The sequence below is a fragment of the Scardinius erythrophthalmus genome (genome assembly GCF_964197995.2).
Source record: "Scardinius erythrophthalmus genome assembly, chromosome: 12".
Classification (NCBI taxonomy): domain Eukaryota; kingdom Metazoa; phylum Chordata; class Actinopteri; order Cypriniformes; family Leuciscidae; genus Scardinius; species Scardinius erythrophthalmus.
This window is the reverse complement of record NC_138232.1, coordinates 12,117,121-12,134,110: the sequence shown is the minus strand read 5'-3', so window position 1 is coordinate 12,134,110 and position 16,990 is coordinate 12,117,121. Positions and strand designations below refer to the sequence as shown.

Here is a 16,990-nt window from a genome sequence, read left to right as displayed (position 1 = left end):
ATGAACGAAAGTCTTATGGGGTTGGAACAACATGAGGGTGAGTAATTACCGACAGAATTTTTATTTTTGGGCGAACTAACCCTATAAATTGCGCGTGCTCGCCAAGTATACGAGTCCGGACTTCGGCCTTCTGACTTCGGCGAACTTTCGCACCCTCCACATGAGTAACTTACCAAGGAATCAATATTTTGGGACAGGCTTGATGACATCATGCCACTGAAAGTCAAACACATAGACAGTAAAAGAAATGGACACAGCGACCCCATTGGATTCAACGGAGAAAAGTGAAGTCAGTTAGAAGCTCTCACTTCCTGATGGCTGACCGTACTGCGCAGACTCAAACTGAGCTTGACGACGTAGATGTGACGTGAGCAACCCGTCTGTCTTCTAGTAGCTGTGCCTAGAGAAATCTGAATCATTCCCTTCCGAAACTTGCCGAGACGGAGAGTGTGAGTAGGAGGTGTCCATGAGCTAGGAGCAGGAGCAACTTTTGCTAAGTATTCTGATGAATTATTTTGTCATTTTGCCTCCATGTCCGCCCGATTGCCTGTGAGCTTCTCTGTCTATATGGTAATTTCTCTACTGTGGAACAGAGAGTGGTGTGGTTATGACGCAATCGTTAGCCTATTTTTACAAAAACTGCTTCTACGGGGTCATAACGTAAGATACAAGGTAATGGAGCCTTTTATACATTTTCGTGTTTCTTTAGAAATAAATAATGGACAAATGGAGTCTTTAAACGCCTCAGATGCAAAGTTATTCGCTGTCAAAGTGATGCCAAAATGAATGGGAGTCAATGGAATGCTAACAGCAGGTGGGGGTCTGCTAATCAATGGTGGCGCCCAGGGAAGCTTCAGTTTTTTTCCGAAACATTGGCCCCCTGGTCAAACAGCCACGAGCCCCCCCTCCACCCCCCCCCCCACACACCCTACGGACTCGTACACTTGGCGAGCACGCGCAATTTAAGGCCACGAGACCGCGAGTCCACATGAAGTGTGCCATTTGGCATCTAGCCAGACTGTAAAAAAATGGTTGAGGAGAAATCAAGTCGGGTCATGTTTACTTCACAAATGCGCATGAGCACGAAGTGAACAGAATTAATAAAAGTAATTTTAGTAACCCAAAACTTATATTTATTTATATAAATTAAATCAAGCTTTATATAAACAAATTCTAACTTCTAATTTGAAAATGTGTCAGTAATTATTTAATTAATATCCACGTACTAACAGGTATTTCCTGACAGTAAAATTGGAAACAGATCAACAGAATGAAACAGGTTTTGTGTCTCAATGCCCAGAAGGCATTGACTTGTTGCGACAAATGAACTAGTAATTTAAATGTGTGAGAACTTCAACCCTATTAAACGGTTTAAATATAGGAATTGATTGTGGAATTTATTTATAGTAGACCACAGCATATCGTACATTTTATTGTTTAATAATCTTTCTCACCATATAGGCTATGCAATGAATGCATTTTCAACAGGTTGCTATTAAACGTTTCTTCAGTAGTACAAAATGTACAGTTGTGCATTTCGTGGTGAAGTCCGAAAACCTAAAGCTGCTGTAAGCGATTTTTCTGAGCCTCTAAAATGTCTCAACATTACCAGCAATGTCCTGTTGTGTGAACAAATAACTAGCCGACAACTACAAACAAATGTTTGCCATTGACAGAGATCCGCCACTAGGTTCTCTGAGTCTGATTGGCTGGCATGCACGGGCCGTGGTCACATTCTTCTTCATTATCTATCTATTGATCTAATTGCCCGTCCACCCTTGGGGCTGCCACAGAGACAATGTGGACATAAATATTTCAGTGGTATCCGTCAGATACTAAAAGAAATGATTAATTGCTTACAGCAGCTTTACCCACTCTCATTCCCTCACAAAAAGTGTGCTTACGTTAGAAATTAGAAATGGAAAGTATGTCTTATTAACAAACGAATCAAGTGCTGTAGCAACATTATTTAAAATCGACCAAACTATGATGATCATTCGAAGCATTTACAACAAAAAGAGCCCTTATCTGCAGGGGACATGGAAGCAGCGGTTAAATGCATTAGATTCCAAATGTTTGGCAAAAGTTTTTGTTCAATTTCTAAATTAAGTCTGGACATTATCCTTTGTAAAACGTAAATTCTTTGAAGACTGATTGTACAAATAGACTTGTCAAAAACATGAATTAAGACAAAACTGAAGCTGTATACTGAATATTTTGCTTAGTGCATGGCAAGGATTTGTCGAAGAAGCTGTAGGTGTTTTCAAAAAAGTCCAATGTACATAATAATAATAATAATTGAAGCAGTTATTGTCAATGTCCTGCCATTACGGTGACTCTGCAACAAGCTCCATATTGCACAGATCAATCATCAACAGCATTTTAATAGCACTGTCCAGTGATGAGAATGTGTATGTCCAAACTGCCTTTTCAAAATAAACTTTGACATGCATACTAACTGATGTTTTGTTTCCATGTGAGAGAGAAGGTAGGTATGTTTCACAGACTGTCACACACAGACATAAAGTGCAACACAACTGAAACATGAAGTATATTTGTATATTTAAAAAAAAAAAAAAAAAATCCCAAACTGAAAACAGGCAAGATACAGTATAAACAACTTACAGATGCTCATACAGGATAATCAGAATTCACGGCCGTGGACTGAACCCTTTACAGGGCTCACATGACTTAAACAGTCTGAAAGAGGAGTTTGGTTGCCATGCACATTGTAAAGTGACAACCAGGTGGCTTAGAGTTCGGAGTTCAGAGAATGCTGGCTGCCCTTCTTCAAGTTAAAAGTGCTTGAGAGAAGAGGAAAAGGCTCAAAAGTCTGTTTCATCAGAATCACTGTTTCCTGTGGACTGGCTCTCATCCTGTTTTTCTCCCCATACAAATTTGTAGTTATTCTCCAACTCTTGCTGTCTCTTCTGCTCTTTATACACTTCCTCTGTACCTCCAGTCTGCACACAAAGAGAGTGAACATCATTTTTTTTTTTATAACTTGCCTTTTTTCATAACTTGCACTGAAATGTGTAAGGGGCATTTACATTTAAGTGGTCACATCAACATTTTTAAATTATTTAAACTAATAATAATAACAGTTTTTTTGCATCAAAAACAGTCATAATGTAGTTGCCACCCTCTCTGCCTCTTATATTTTTTGCCGATTTGCCTTTAAGTTTGCCTCTAATGGCCGCCTTGTAATATTTATTGTACTTGCGAACTATGGGTTTGCTGTTGAGTCCAATATAACTTGTTAAACTTATTAAAGTTATGCTCTGTTGGAAGGGGCGTGTCTGCTGTGAGACTTCAAAGTAAATGGCCAATGCTTTGATGAAATAAGTATTACACGTGGAACTCTTTAGAAATCTTTTACTACATTTTTACCATTACAGCTGTCGAGATTAACTAAACGTGAAAAGTGATGATTATAGCATTATATTTAGATCTACTCCCGTCACATAAAACTTTTCTGCGATAAGCATTGAGCAGATGTAAGACATATCTGTTGAGCACATGAATGCACCTTAACGAATGCTTAAAAATCCTTAAAAATTGACACCTCCAGCGATTATAAAGGGAGCGTTCTTTGATCACTTTCTATACATAATTAAAATCACAATTTGAATACATTTTCATACTAAGGGAAACAATGCCACAATGTGAAAATGACCATTTAGTCACTGGCTTAAATTACTGACGCTTAAACAGCAGTAAAAGAATAGAGAGACAAAGAATGTCTGACTGTACATTAATCATTACATATCAGAAATCACAGATCACAGATTAGGCATTTTAACATGGTTAATTACATGTGCCATTACTGTCAGCTCCATATCTTACAGTAAAAGTTTTACAGAATGTATGCGCCGAAATTGCGACTGATTTACCAAAGAATCAAAAGTGAAATGCACCGAACAAACAAATAATGCTCTACTGAGACATTCACATAGTTGAAAATAAATAACCACTTTCCTAGCATTAGGATCCTTTGAAAGGTAATGCTATTTTTAGTCCAATGATTTCGTACCTCTCTACTCTTCCTTCTCAGGATGTTTTAATGACCAAAATTTAATTTCTCAATTCATGACCCCTTTAATATTGGGATTCTCCAGACAATACGAGGAGCTGCAGGTGCTAAACACAGCTAGGAACAGCACAAGGTTCAACCAACCTTACCACATTTTCCTCTAATTAGTTGTTAAGGTGTGGTCACACTACTGTGATATTCAGTCATTTAAATAGGAATATGCACAGTCATGTGTTTTGTGTGAGGGTGAAAAAATTCCCTGAATTCGCAGTGAGTGACTTCTGTATGGAAGCTTGTTTCCGCCACAAAATAAAAAAAATAAAAGATAATTGCGACTTTTTATCTCACAATTGCGAGTTTACATCTCGCAATTCTGACTTTATTTCTCAGAATTGCGAGATATAAAGTCAGAATTGCGTGATATAAAGTCAGAATTCTGAGATATAAAGTCAGAATTGCGTGATATAAAGTCAGAATTCTGAGATATAAAGTCAGAATTGCGAGATATAAAGTCGCAATTGCGTCTTATAAAGTCAGGATTCTGACTTTTTTTCTCGCAATTGCGACTTTATATCACGCAATTCTGACTTTATATCTCAGAATTCTGACTTTATATCACGCAATTCTGACTTTATAACACATAATTGCGAGTTTATATCTCGCAATTCTGACATCTTTTCTCAGAATTGTGAGATATAAAGTCCAATTATAAGGGGGAAAAAAAGACGGACTTTTTTTTTTTTTTTTACCTCAGAATAGTTTATATCTCACAATTCTGACTTTATAACACGCAATTGCGACTTTATATCATGCAATTCTGACTTTATATCTCCCAATTGCGTGATATAAAGTCAGAATTCTGAGATATAAAGTCAGAATTCTGAGATATAAAGTCAGAATTGCGTGATATAAAGTCGCAATTGCGAGAAAAAAAGTCAGAATTCTGACTTTATAACACGCAATTCTGACTTTATATCTCAGAATTCTGACTTTATAACACGCAATTGCGACTTTATATCATGTAATTCTGACTTTATATCTCCCAATTGCGTGATATAAAGTCAGAATTCTGAGATATAAAGTCAGAATGCTGAGATATAAAGTCAGAATTGCGTGATATAAAGTCGCAATTGCGAGAAAAAAAGTCAGAATTCTGACTTTATAACACGCAATTCTGACTTTATATCTCAGAATTCTGACTTTATAACACGCAATTGCGACTTTAAAACACGCAATTCTGACTTTATATCTCGCAATTCTGAGAAATAAAGTCAGAATTGCGAGATGTAAACTCGCAATTGTGAGATAAAAAGTCGCAATTATCTTTTTTTTATTATTATTTTGTGGCGGAAACAAGCTTCCATACTTCTGTGCGAGCTGTGCTTCATGCATCGCTGTACTATTGACCTTTTGTCTTCTTTAACTTGTGACTAGATAGAGAACCTACAGGTGTTGCTTTTTACATGCTGCCTGTATAGTAGTGTGTGCAGATTCATACCAGAAGGTTGATGAGAAGCTCTCTAAATGATTTTGTATCCTCCTCAGTGAGCCACTGATCTCCCGCTTCCTCTGCTGTCTTACGGGTCAAAATCTTCACCTCAATCTTTCCTGAAAAACAGGCCCAAAATCCTTAGTCATTATCGACATACGTTAATCTAAACAAATATACTGTTATACACAAACAGAAACAAAATTACTATTTTTCATTCCCATGCGCACACAGTTGATAGAGGAAAAAAGTAGTGATAGAAATGATGCATGCAGAGAAGGTGATGAAGGCTGTGGGATGTGGGAAGGACAAATGAAGGACTGTCATATTCCTAAATCTTCACATTCTATCAGGCTGTACAGGCTGTAGCTCCACTTTCCTGGGTTTGGAGAAGAAGTTCTGACAAAAGTGAGTGTACACTAACTTTTCACACACCTATCAATTTTTTTTTCTTCCAAAGCCATTTTTAAGGCAGAAAAAGACCACCATGAATTTCTTTGCACCCACGCAAAAGCCAGCATCAAGGGAAAAACAAAATCATTGGTATCAATGAAGTTTAGAAATCATGAAGTTTAGAAGTGCCTTAATCTTGAATAATGGAATAGAGTCAAAGAGAAGACAATCAGACAAAGGTTACTGAAACCGTATCTCTTCCGTGAACACATACTGTAACTGCATCCTGCTGAGAAAAAGAAAATTCTTCGTCTCTGTTCTAGTTTGTACTATTCTAAACGATGTCTGAAACTTTGTATTACTAGTACTTTTCATGTTAATTGCCTCTAAGGTGAATCGCATCTTGTATTCCTCATTTTTAAGTCGCTTTGCTAAATGAATAAATGTAAATGTACTCAAAGCAAAGACCAGGCAGAAGAATAGATTTCAGAATGAAAAATAAAGTCTTTGCTCCACTCACACAGACACACACAGGGAAATAAGAATACTTTAGATGTGTGTATTAGTGTTTTCCGGCCTACCTTCGGCCTTGATGCCGGCTCTCTCTAGCTGCTCTTTGACCACTTCCTGAATCTGCTGCCACTGGGGGTCGCCCTCGCCCAGTTCCTTCACCTTCACACCCCCCTCATCATCATCGTTGCCCCCGGTAACCGCTCCTGCAGCCACACCTCCGCCCACCTTATACTTAGTCACCCTGACTTTTACCTGCTCACCACTGCTGCCCGCTTGGGCTTGGGTGATGAGAGACAGAGGGAAGGGGAGGTTACCGCAGACACAGCGGAAAATTCCCCCTCCCCATTTCACGCATTATAGTCTCTCTCTAACAACATTAATGGCTAAGTCAAAGTTGTACAAAAGCATGAAACGGTGTAGTATTAGTGTTAGTGGTGACAATGATTTGATCATGAATATTAAGTATACAGTGGCCCCAAAAAGTATTTGAAGCATCGTTTGTTGGGAATAAGTTAACAGAGTGCTACCGTTCAAAAGGTTGGGTTGTCAAAAGTGACAGTAAAAACATGTTACCAAAGATTTATTTTTCAAATAATTTCTACTCAAAAGAATCCTAAAAATATGATCATGGTTTTCACAAAAATATTAAGCAGCACAACTGTTTTTGCATTGATAATGATGCACCAAATCAGCATATTAGAATGATTTCTGAAGGATCATGTGACACTGAAGACTGAAGTAATGATGATGAACATTCAGCTTTGTATGCAATAATAAATTACTTTTTAAAACAGATCAAAATAGAAAAAATATTTCACAAAATTACGGTTTTACTGTATTTTAGATACGCTCATCAAGGCTGCATTTATATATGTTGATAAGATACTTCTTTCAAAAACAAAGAATTTCTTACTGACCCTAAAATTTTGAACAGTGGTATATCATTAAAAATAAAAATACAAATATTTGTATCTAATAACTTGTCCTTGGGAGCAGCAAAAAGGTTAAGCAGTTAAATTAAAAGTGAAGCGAAAAGGTCTAGCATCATTTGTTTGTTTTGGAGCCAGTGTATAATGCATTTATATGCATCATGCACACATTTACAGATATTATACTATATATATGTACAGTATAATATGCTCATAAGCAGGTTATATGAATGCCTGGGGTCCAAAGGCGAAAGTTACAAGCAATGTGAATGAGCCATCCATTCTACCATCTGTTCATTCATGCACCCGTTCACTCAGCATCCATTCTTTATATTTACCTGGCGTTTTGGGAAGCAGGTTTGGGCTGCCAGGAGAAGGTCCTCCTTCTGTCTTTTGCGACGAGTGTGTGCTTTTATGCATTTCTGTATTTTTTTCTGTTTCTGGTTCACTCTCATGTTCGGTCTTGTCTTCAAGACGGTCCAGAAGTTTCCCCAGTGTGTTTTCTAGAGTTTGCGTAGCTTGAGAGCGATCAAACTCACCCTTAAGACCTTCATTCTCTAACTCCTGCTGAGCCTAGGAGATAAGAAAGTTAAAAACAGCGTATATTCACTGCCAAATCTTTTGGCTGATTTGTGCATACAGGCTATAACAGTAATAAATCATACTTCCTCTATGATGTTGTCGAACTCCTTCTGCATCTCTTCTTTTATCTCTTCTATCTTGGAGGAGGGAACGGACAGATCTGCCATCTCATCCTCAAACTCCTGCAGCAATCTTTCATCCTCATCCCCTTCATCTACCTCCCCCTCCTGTTCTGATGTCCTCTCTTTTTTCACTTCCTCCTCCGTTTCCCTCTTCTGAGATGATTGCTGGATCTCTTTTTCCAGTTCGGCTTTCTTGTTCTGAACATAAAGCGCAAAAATGAATGGTCGAATGATATGTGTTTTTTAGTGGGTGAGTAGCTTTTAACTTAACACAGTGTCTTAGAAACACATTGTGGCAGGGAATTTGAAAAAAACAATTAAATGCCATAAGCAGGCTTTTTCACAATTTTTGCCAAACAAGAGCCGTTATTGGGCAATACTCGCCAAATACTGTCTGAAAGTCTGTGACAGTGTCCCGAATACTCACCTTCTGGTTGCTCTCTCTGAGGTGTTGTACAAACTTCATGAGGTCTGCAGGGTCTGTTATGATTTTAAAATTAAACTTTTCCTCCCCAAATACTAAACAAAAAGAGAAAGATGACCACAGAAAGTGAGGAAGGTGCATAGTTTTAATTTTTTTTAACTTGATTGATGCTATAAAAAAATAGTTTTCAACCCAAATGACTAAAACCAGGTCTATTTAAACTTTGAATAATTGTCTTACAGTCATTTTCTTGTAATTGGCTGTCCTGAGGCTCCTGAGGGGTCTGCAAAACAGTTGTAAAACATGATAATGATCAGTGCCCCCTTAAAAGGTTCATTAAAAGCAACAGAAAGTGTATAAGTTTCACAACAGGATCGAGTATATGTATCGGATGTTGGCCAGTAAGAGCTGTGCGTGTAAACCTCGCTTCAAGAGGCGCGACTAGCGGTCAAGTAGGACCGGTTATATTTGGTGCCGTGACCCGGATGGGAGTGAGGTTTAGGGGGGAGAGTGTAACATAGGCCAGTAAGAGCTGTGCGTGTAAACCTCACTCCCCTGGTCTCAAGAGACACGCTAGCAACTGACGCCAGTGACTGACGCTGGAGGCTGCAGTCTTTAGCATCCTTGTTAGCGCGCCCACCTCCCACACCAGAGACCCCTCTCAGAGCGGGTTGAGTAGGACTGGTTACATTTGGTGCCATCACCAGGAAGAGAGTGAGGTTTAGGGGGGTGAGTGTAACGGACGTAAGGCCCTGGCCTCAAGAGGCAAGCTAGAGGCTGCAGTCTTTAGCGTCCTTGTTAGCACACCCACCTCCCACGCTAGAGAATCCAGGTCGAATCCCGCTTGGAGCAGGTCAAGTAGGACCAGTTACATATATCGAGTGAAGAGGTGCTTTAAACGAGGCTGTACCTCTGAGTCAGGTGGTGTGCTTGATTCTGTGCTTGCTGGTTTGGTCACTCCCTCCCAGAAGTCCTTGTCCTCCGGCTCTTCACTCACGGAGTCCACTTCAGCTACTTCGGCCTCTGTTAACAGACAAACATGCACACAGATGTCATCCTGTTTGAATGCTGCACAGAAACTGCTAATGATAAGAAAAGTAGAAAACAAAAAAAAAGAGAAAGGAAGTAAAACCAAGACCGAAATAGACTACAAACTACATATACATAAACGCACAAACAAGCATACATCAGCTATGTTTTATTAAAACATGAGGATTTGAAAATAAACATTGTAATAGGCCACCTACACACTGTAAAGTTTCAGGAGTGACAACCGCATTTAAAGGTGAATCCCCTATAAAAACATGGTAACCAGTTCTGTCTTGCGTGTTTGGTGTATGCTATTTTTGTCAAAAGTAATTTTACAGCGACCAAAGACTTGTTATGTTCTGCAATTTGAACTAAACCACCATTTACAGAGGCGTCCTGTCCTGTTTTGTTTCTGTTTGTAAGGCTAAAAGAATGTGGTTGTCACTACCTTAAATTACTGAATGGGATTAAGCACTAAATGTGAACTGACAATCAAATGAAACTGCAGTGTATATGTGGTCTATCAGAACAGATAAGGGATGAGCATTTTGAGTAATTTTGTAGTTAGGATGTCAAATACTGTAACGTGGTGGTTCTCAAATAGTTTTGCTTCAGGAACCAGATGTTACATTGGTCCACAGCTGGTACTGCATACCAGGAAACCATGGATTCCAGCATGTTATGTTCTTATTACGTAGGGCTATGTTCAGACTGCAGACAAATTCTTTCCCCCAAATCAGATATTTTCATACTATCAATTGCAAGTGATCAAATAAGATTTATGTGTCCAGACATAACCAATGTATCTGCATGGGTTTGCATTGGTAACGACGTAGGATTACCCGCGTTTTTGACGAGGATTTTAAAACGGATGCAGGAAATATGCAGGATATATCCAAATAAGGACCCAGTTGAGTCAGGGGGGAAAACTCCTCAGTCGCACAAGAAAAACTCAGCGATGGAGGAGACTGGTATATAATGATGTTCTGTGCTGCAGTCACAGCTTGCTTCGCTGTGCAGCAAGGGATGCAGCGTTTCCATCACCGGTCTGGACATTATCATTGAGTGTTGCGTTAAGAGTGACACAAAAGACTATTTAAGTTCTTTGTTTATAGTTTAATGCCATGCCAGCTCACCTCCAAATGTGGTTTGAATCAGATTTTAAAATAATCAGATTTCATGTGCTTTTTGTGTGTGTTTTTTTTTTTTTGCTGTCCAGATTTTTAAATCCCCATTTGGATAAAATCTGGATATGCAAAACATTTTTAGCTGATTTTCGCTGCCAGTCTGAACATTGCCTAGAATACTAAAAGCACATGGCATCAAGTCTCACCACCTCACTGTCATTTTCACACAGTGCCACCCAATGCATTCAGTTGCAATTGTATGATTTTTAAAACTGATCTAAGTCAAATTAGCCCAAATCATTGTTAGGATGCTAACCTTTGGTTTCTGACACTGAAACTGGAGGCTCATCTGAATGGACTACAGGGACCTCATCTGTTTTGTCATCCTGCAATCCGTTGTTCTTGTCATCCTTGGACAGAATTTCATCCAAGTTCTTGAGCTCCTCCGAGATCTGCTCCACTTTACGTTTAGTGTCAGCTAAGTACAGAAAATGAGGAAGAGAGAGTGATACAAAGAGAGATGTCTATGTGCTAAAAAATAATGCATCATTTAGAGAACAGAGTAAATACAGGCTAATTGCATCTCTGGAGATCTCATCTAACAGGACACCACTTGTGCACCGGGGACTTTTTCCATGAATGGTGTAATGGGTGATAATAAAAATTCAAGTACAACTCCTAATGTCTTATTAAGCTTCTAAAGAATTCTCTATACCTGAATGCTTTCCATGTTAGCAAGTCTAAGCCAATTGGCACAATGATCTTCAACAGCAATATGAAATGGTGAATCTGGCAACTGTTATAATGAACTGAGTAACAGAAGACTGGGCTTTACCTGCTCTCATAGCAATTAATATCCTGTTATTGTAACCATGTAGGCCCCCTCGGTGTAATTAACAAATGATAGGAAATGATCTCTCCTAGGTAAAAAAAAAAATGGTGTGCTGGATCTGGGTTGAGGGATATATCTTAAAAATATCTATCTCAGTATGCTTTATTCTTCTGCTGATTCACATTTTAAAGTTTATTTCAATATTTAAAGTTTTTTACGAAACAATAAAAGTATTCAAATAGATTAAAAATGCTAGCCTAGAAATCTAGCGGCAGCAAATTATATTTTGCAGCCAGGGTCGTCTAGCAACTCTTCGTTGGCTTGCAAGCTGGAAAAAACAAACTCTAATCAGGCCAATCACATCGTGTATAGAATCGGTGGGCGGGCTTAACATAATGACAACAGAGTTGTGACGGTTCCGCGTGAATTCCCTGCTACTTGAAAACAAAGAATGGCTGCTGCTGCTGGAGAACAGCGGTCTTTCGAATCGGCTTTGGCCGTGACTCTGGAGGACTTGGAGTTAAGCTTTTCTTTGAGAAAAGAACAAAGAACGGCACTGAAGTCATTTTTAAAAAAGGAAGATGTGTTAGGAGTTTTGCCGACCGGATACAGCAAAAGTTTAATCTATCAACTAGCTCCGCTGGTGGGAAAATGCTCTGGTTGGTTGTAGCGCTATCCTATTGCGTGCAGAGAGAATTTGAAAGACAACCATTTATCCCACCCCTCGGATTGAGCCCTGCCAATGGTGAGTTCCCAGACCCAACATCTTGATGTGGGTCTGGCTTGTCAGGCTATAAAAATGCAAGAAGCACACACACACACACACACACACACACACACACACACACACACACACACACACACACATATATTCTGATTCACATTCACATCATTCATATTTAAATCTGAGATGTTATGAAACATCTTAAAGTCTCATAGTCATGCAGCACAGCAAGAAAGGATTGTGAAACCAGCCTAATGACACACATAGCCTAAAAGCCAAATAAAAAGCAAAAAAAGTAAATCAATATTATTGGGACAATCACAATGTTGCTTAATTTTGTACCACCCGCAAAACAATTTCAAACACATTCATATTTTATATATTGCCCAATATGACTATGACAAGGCCCTGATGGAGGTAAAAAAACTGAACTTCTCATACTTACAGACTTGAGCCTTGACATAGTCCATATACTGCTGGGGACTGAGAGCGGGTTGGCACACAATGCTTTGTGGCTTGGTAGTGGAAGGTGGCTGAAGGAGGGGGTGCTGGCAGGTACGAGAGGTGTGTACTGTCAAGACGTAGCGGCAGGACTGAGGTTCATCTACCCGTGCAATATAGTCACTCGAGCCCTCCTCACACACAAACTGTTTAAAAAGAACAACGAAAACATTTAGAATATCATTTTCATTGGAAATGGGATTTTCATTGTCCATAAAACAGTAGCATCAATTTTAGCACATTTATATCACATTTATATAGTCTTTTTAACATAAAAAAAAAAAACATTGGCCCTCTTTAACAGGGCCTCCACTCCACTGGGAAGGCTTTCCAATAGATGTTGGGACATATTGCTCCCATTCATAATTATGCACAATACAACTGTATGTTGTTGTACACTACTGTTCAAAGTTTGAGGTCGGTACAATTTTTTATGTTTTTAAAAAAGAAGTCTCTTATGCTCTTCAAGACTGCATTTATTTAAAATTACAGAAAATAAATCAGTAATGTTGTGAATTATTATTACACTTTAAAAATAATTTTTCAGCAAAGCTGAATATTCAGCATCATTACTCCAGTCTTCAGAGTCACACGATCCTTCAGAAATCATGCTAATATGCAGATTTGGTGCTCAAGTAACATTTCTTATTATTATCAATGTTAAAACCAGTTTTGCTGCTCAATATACTTGTGAAAACCTTGATAAAAATAATAATAATTCAGGATTCTTTGAAATGTATTTTTTTTGTAACAACGTAAAAGTATTTGCTGTCTTTTTTGGTCAATTTGATGCACTGAATAAATGTTATTTTACACCTTAAACAATGTATACTTTAGTATTAAGATTAGTCTTAATTGAAATAAAGGAGACTAGACAAAACAGTTAATTAGCATCCACATGTGTATTGTGTTTTCAGATTGACTTCAATAGTAAATTTTCGTGATAAAATGTTCTGGCTTGGAAATAAGCGGTGGCACTTTGTAAGTGTGTGCAATCTTACTCTGACTTCCGTCTCTCTGGGATTGCCATTCAAGTCACATTTAGAGCCATTGACATATGACTGACTATGATACCTCTTCAGTTTATGCTGCTTAGATGCCTAAAAAAAGAAAACATAGCAGCAAATCTAAATAATAATAAATAAAAAAAATACATACATACATACATACATAGAGTATATATATATAAAGTACATAAATATGTAGACAATAACTACAAAAATGGCAGCATGCAAATAGTGCACTTTCGTGCACAAACAGAAAACTCATGCACATACATGAGTTTATAATATTGCAAATATTAATTATCAGCTATAAACTGAAAATAATTACTGGTAGTACCAGAATTCCTAATTGCTCCATTTTCAGAAGCTTTCAAAAGATGAATTACATCTTTCATGAGTAAACAATTTCAGCACATTAGCCTTTGGCCTTACCTTTGCAGTTTCATTGGTCCAGTCGAACTCTGAATCATAATATCCCAAAAAGAGCACATCTCCCTTGATCTCTGAATCTATAAATCACAGAAATGGAACATATATTGAAAATTAGTCAGCCAGGCTCTCTGTCCAAACCCTAAATCCCTTCTTTTCCCCGATTAAAAAATAACAAGGCTCTACCAGGCAGTACACATATGCAATTCAACTCAATTAGACATTGCAAAACATAACTGAGACATATTTTTTAACAAAGATACATGACATGATTTAACATACCTTCTAAGTGGTATTGCCTGATGTGCTGGCCATAGCAGAACTCATAAGTCCACCAGTCTTTGGTCTATAAACAACAAAATAAATAAGTTTCAAGTCACGGTGACATGTACTGTAGTTTGTATTGATAGCAAATTATGTAAAAAATTATTTACACAAATATGGACACTCCAATGGTGCTTTTTTCTAAATAACTATTTGTGATAGTCAGTGATATCTAGATCAGTGTCAGTGGATGTGTATATTCAGTGTGTTAGTCATTGTGACATAGAATTGAAGGCAGGCCATGTCCACCTTAATCAGGCATGGTGCAGTCTGCATGGGCTTGAGGAGGTCAGGGACTCCAGGGCCACTGTAACCCTGCATGTCAGGCTCTGATACCGGGTCCTGATGGAAACGCACTGCCTGAGCTGGCAAACGACACTCATACATCTGCTTGTATTTGTTAGAGACCAACATCACATCTTCCATCTAAAAACAGGAACAGAAAGAAGATGACAGAGACAGAGAAATTTAACTAGAAATGGAGAACCAGGGAGAGGTGGCAACATAGTTTACTACATTTCTACCATCTTGTTTTTCACCGAAATTCAGTTATAATTAAGCAAAATCTATAGCAAGGGTTTTCACTCTTTTTAAATGCCACAGACCCTCAAATATGACCATCCTCATGCGAGGGTTGACAATTGAAAAATTGACAGTTTACTGTATAGACCCAATTGATACTGTGAAAAATAAATATTATAAATATGTCTATTACTTGGAAAATAGTTATTTTCTACATTATTAATTTTTTCTACTCATTATAGTACTGTTATATGTAATATTTTTTGATTATTTATTTATTTTCATCTTTTTTTTAATTCTATTCTGTAAACATTTACACAGACCCCCTATCACTCCCTTATGGGCCCCTCGGGGTCCCGGACTCTAGTGTGAAAACCCCCTGATCTACATCATACCTGTGGAGGCACAGTCTAGCAACCTCATGTCACATAACGTTAGCTAATTCCCCACTCGTTCCTTAACCAGCTTTACTACTCTGTATTGGCCGAGTAGACACTTAGTAGGAAACCGTATCACGTAGGCAAGCATTGGCTTTAATGTCTGATTCGTCAAGCTGTGCATAAAGATAACAACTGTCTGTAGCATACAAACAGCTAGCTGCATCTCTGGCCAAAACAATCTTACCTGTCCCATTATAACAGGATCGGGCAGAATCTGTATTCCATATTTCATTTCATTTAATTCTTCTAAATTCAAAAAAGCAAAAACGGACAGTAGACATGTTAAGAAAAAAACATATAATCCTCTTAACCACTTAATCAAGGAGGAAGCCATAGTTCTCTCATATCGTAAACTAGCGTTGTCAAATGATTTGTTATTTGGTGCATGTCAACATGAGCCAAGCAACGTGGATTGGACAACGTTGTTGAAAGCTGAAACATGATTGGTTATTACCAACGACAGTCATGTTTAGAACGTGTTTTCATTGGATCACGTGCGGAAAATAAACACCCACCAGCCACGAAATTGACTTCTATTGGACCAGCAGAGTTAATGTAAATTAATGTAATGTTAAGCTTTGGACTCATGGGGTCGCTGTGGAGCGTGTGAGAACCATGGTGAGAACGCACAGTCGCTCAAGACACTTTAGTTCTCTCTCTCATTTTTTGTCACAGTCTTTGTGAGTAAAAAAATAAATTGCCATTATATTTAAGATAAACAGTATCTTTTTTTGTGAGAACAGAGATCTCTTCATACAGATCTCTGTTTAGCCTACTTGTGGTTGATGACTAAGATAATCTTTATCTATAGGCTACTAATCGATTCCTAATCTATATAGTGGTTTCCTCGTTAGGAAACAGTTGCATCCTGTTTTGTTTCCTGAACCACCTGACATACATAAATTCTCTAGCACAAATTCATACAAATATGCATCTACATTATTTTCTTTGTTCCTGATTTACTGGCTTGGTTTTTTATTTCTCTTTTTACTGGCTGTTGCTTATATGTTAATTTTAAAACTTGCAACGGTGTTAGAATGATTCATACATTTTAGTGACATTTATTAAGAATGTCTTGATTAACAAAGCTAACAAAGATCTCTTGAAATGCATTCTCGAAAGTGTAGGCCAGGGATTATAGTTTTACATACTGCATATACATAACAGCATTCCATAAATAAGTGCATAAATAAAACATTTTATACATCGTAATATCAAAAGCAGTCTGGGGGGAATAAGCTACACATGGCTACTGCCAACATTTGATGAAGTTGTAGGGCAGTGGATGTTCTTGTTTGACTGCCTTGGTTTGAAATACTGTAAATGTATTATGGTATTTCAGACTGTCTTGATAGGCATGTGAACATTTTGACATGGATTCCTGTTGGGTCATTCGTCCAGCCAGGAGTTTCCCCTGCCTTCAGCTCAAGACAAGGCTCCAGCATCACTGCAACCCTAAATAGATAAGTGGGAAAGGATTTTTACATTGCTGGTGTCATCCAGAGATGGGCACAAATACATCAAAAAGTATTTAATTACAAATTACAAATACATACTCATCAAATGAATTTTA

At 38.0% G+C, this 16,990-nt stretch overlaps 1 protein-coding gene across 2 annotated transcripts; it reads right to left on the bottom strand.

The window, feature by feature from the left end:
* Nucleotides 1–2,545: 2,545 nt before the first annotated feature.
* On the bottom strand, nucleotides 2,546–15,796 carry os9 (OS9 endoplasmic reticulum lectin). 2 transcript variants are annotated; one of them, XM_081379965.1, is made up of 15 exons: nucleotides 15,602–15,796; nucleotides 14,705–14,881; nucleotides 14,414–14,477; nucleotides 14,135–14,211; nucleotides 13,700–13,798; nucleotides 12,643–12,844; nucleotides 10,958–11,119; nucleotides 9,396–9,508; nucleotides 8,726–8,768; nucleotides 8,489–8,580; nucleotides 8,023–8,259; nucleotides 7,696–7,930; nucleotides 6,497–6,706; nucleotides 5,532–5,641; nucleotides 2,546–2,963 (listed from the first exon to the last, which is right to left on the bottom strand). In XM_081379965.1, the coding sequence occupies exons 1-15, from the start codon at nucleotides 15,749–15,751 to the stop codon at nucleotides 2,826–2,828; spliced, it is 2,109 nt and encodes a 702-aa protein (XP_081236091.1). In that variant the 5' UTR covers nucleotides 15,752–15,796; the 3' UTR covers nucleotides 2,546–2,825. The 2 variants fall into 2 exon arrangements, with proteins under 2 accessions (XP_081236091.1, XP_081236092.1); XM_081379966.1 differs by lacking the exon at nucleotides 6,497–6,706 and having other exon boundaries at nucleotides 15,602–15,775.
* Between the last annotated feature and the right edge of the window lie 1,194 nt (nucleotides 15,797–16,990).

What these genes read in the sequence shown, in the direction of transcription:
- os9 (XM_081379965.1), bottom strand. Translation starts at nt 15,751, where the DNA reads ATGGCTTCCTCCTTGATTAAGTGGTTAAGAGGATTATATGTTTTTTTC. An exon ending in CAGGCAATACCACTTAGAAG is followed by an intron (nt 14,212 to 14,413) that starts GTATGTTAAATC and finishes TGTGATTTATAG; the next exon opens with ATTCAGAGATCAAGGGAGAT. An exon ending in CCTGCTTCCCAAAACGCCAG is followed by an intron (nt 6,707 to 7,695) that starts GTAAATATAAAG and finishes TCATCACCCAAG; the next exon opens with CCCAAGCGGGCAGCAGTGGT.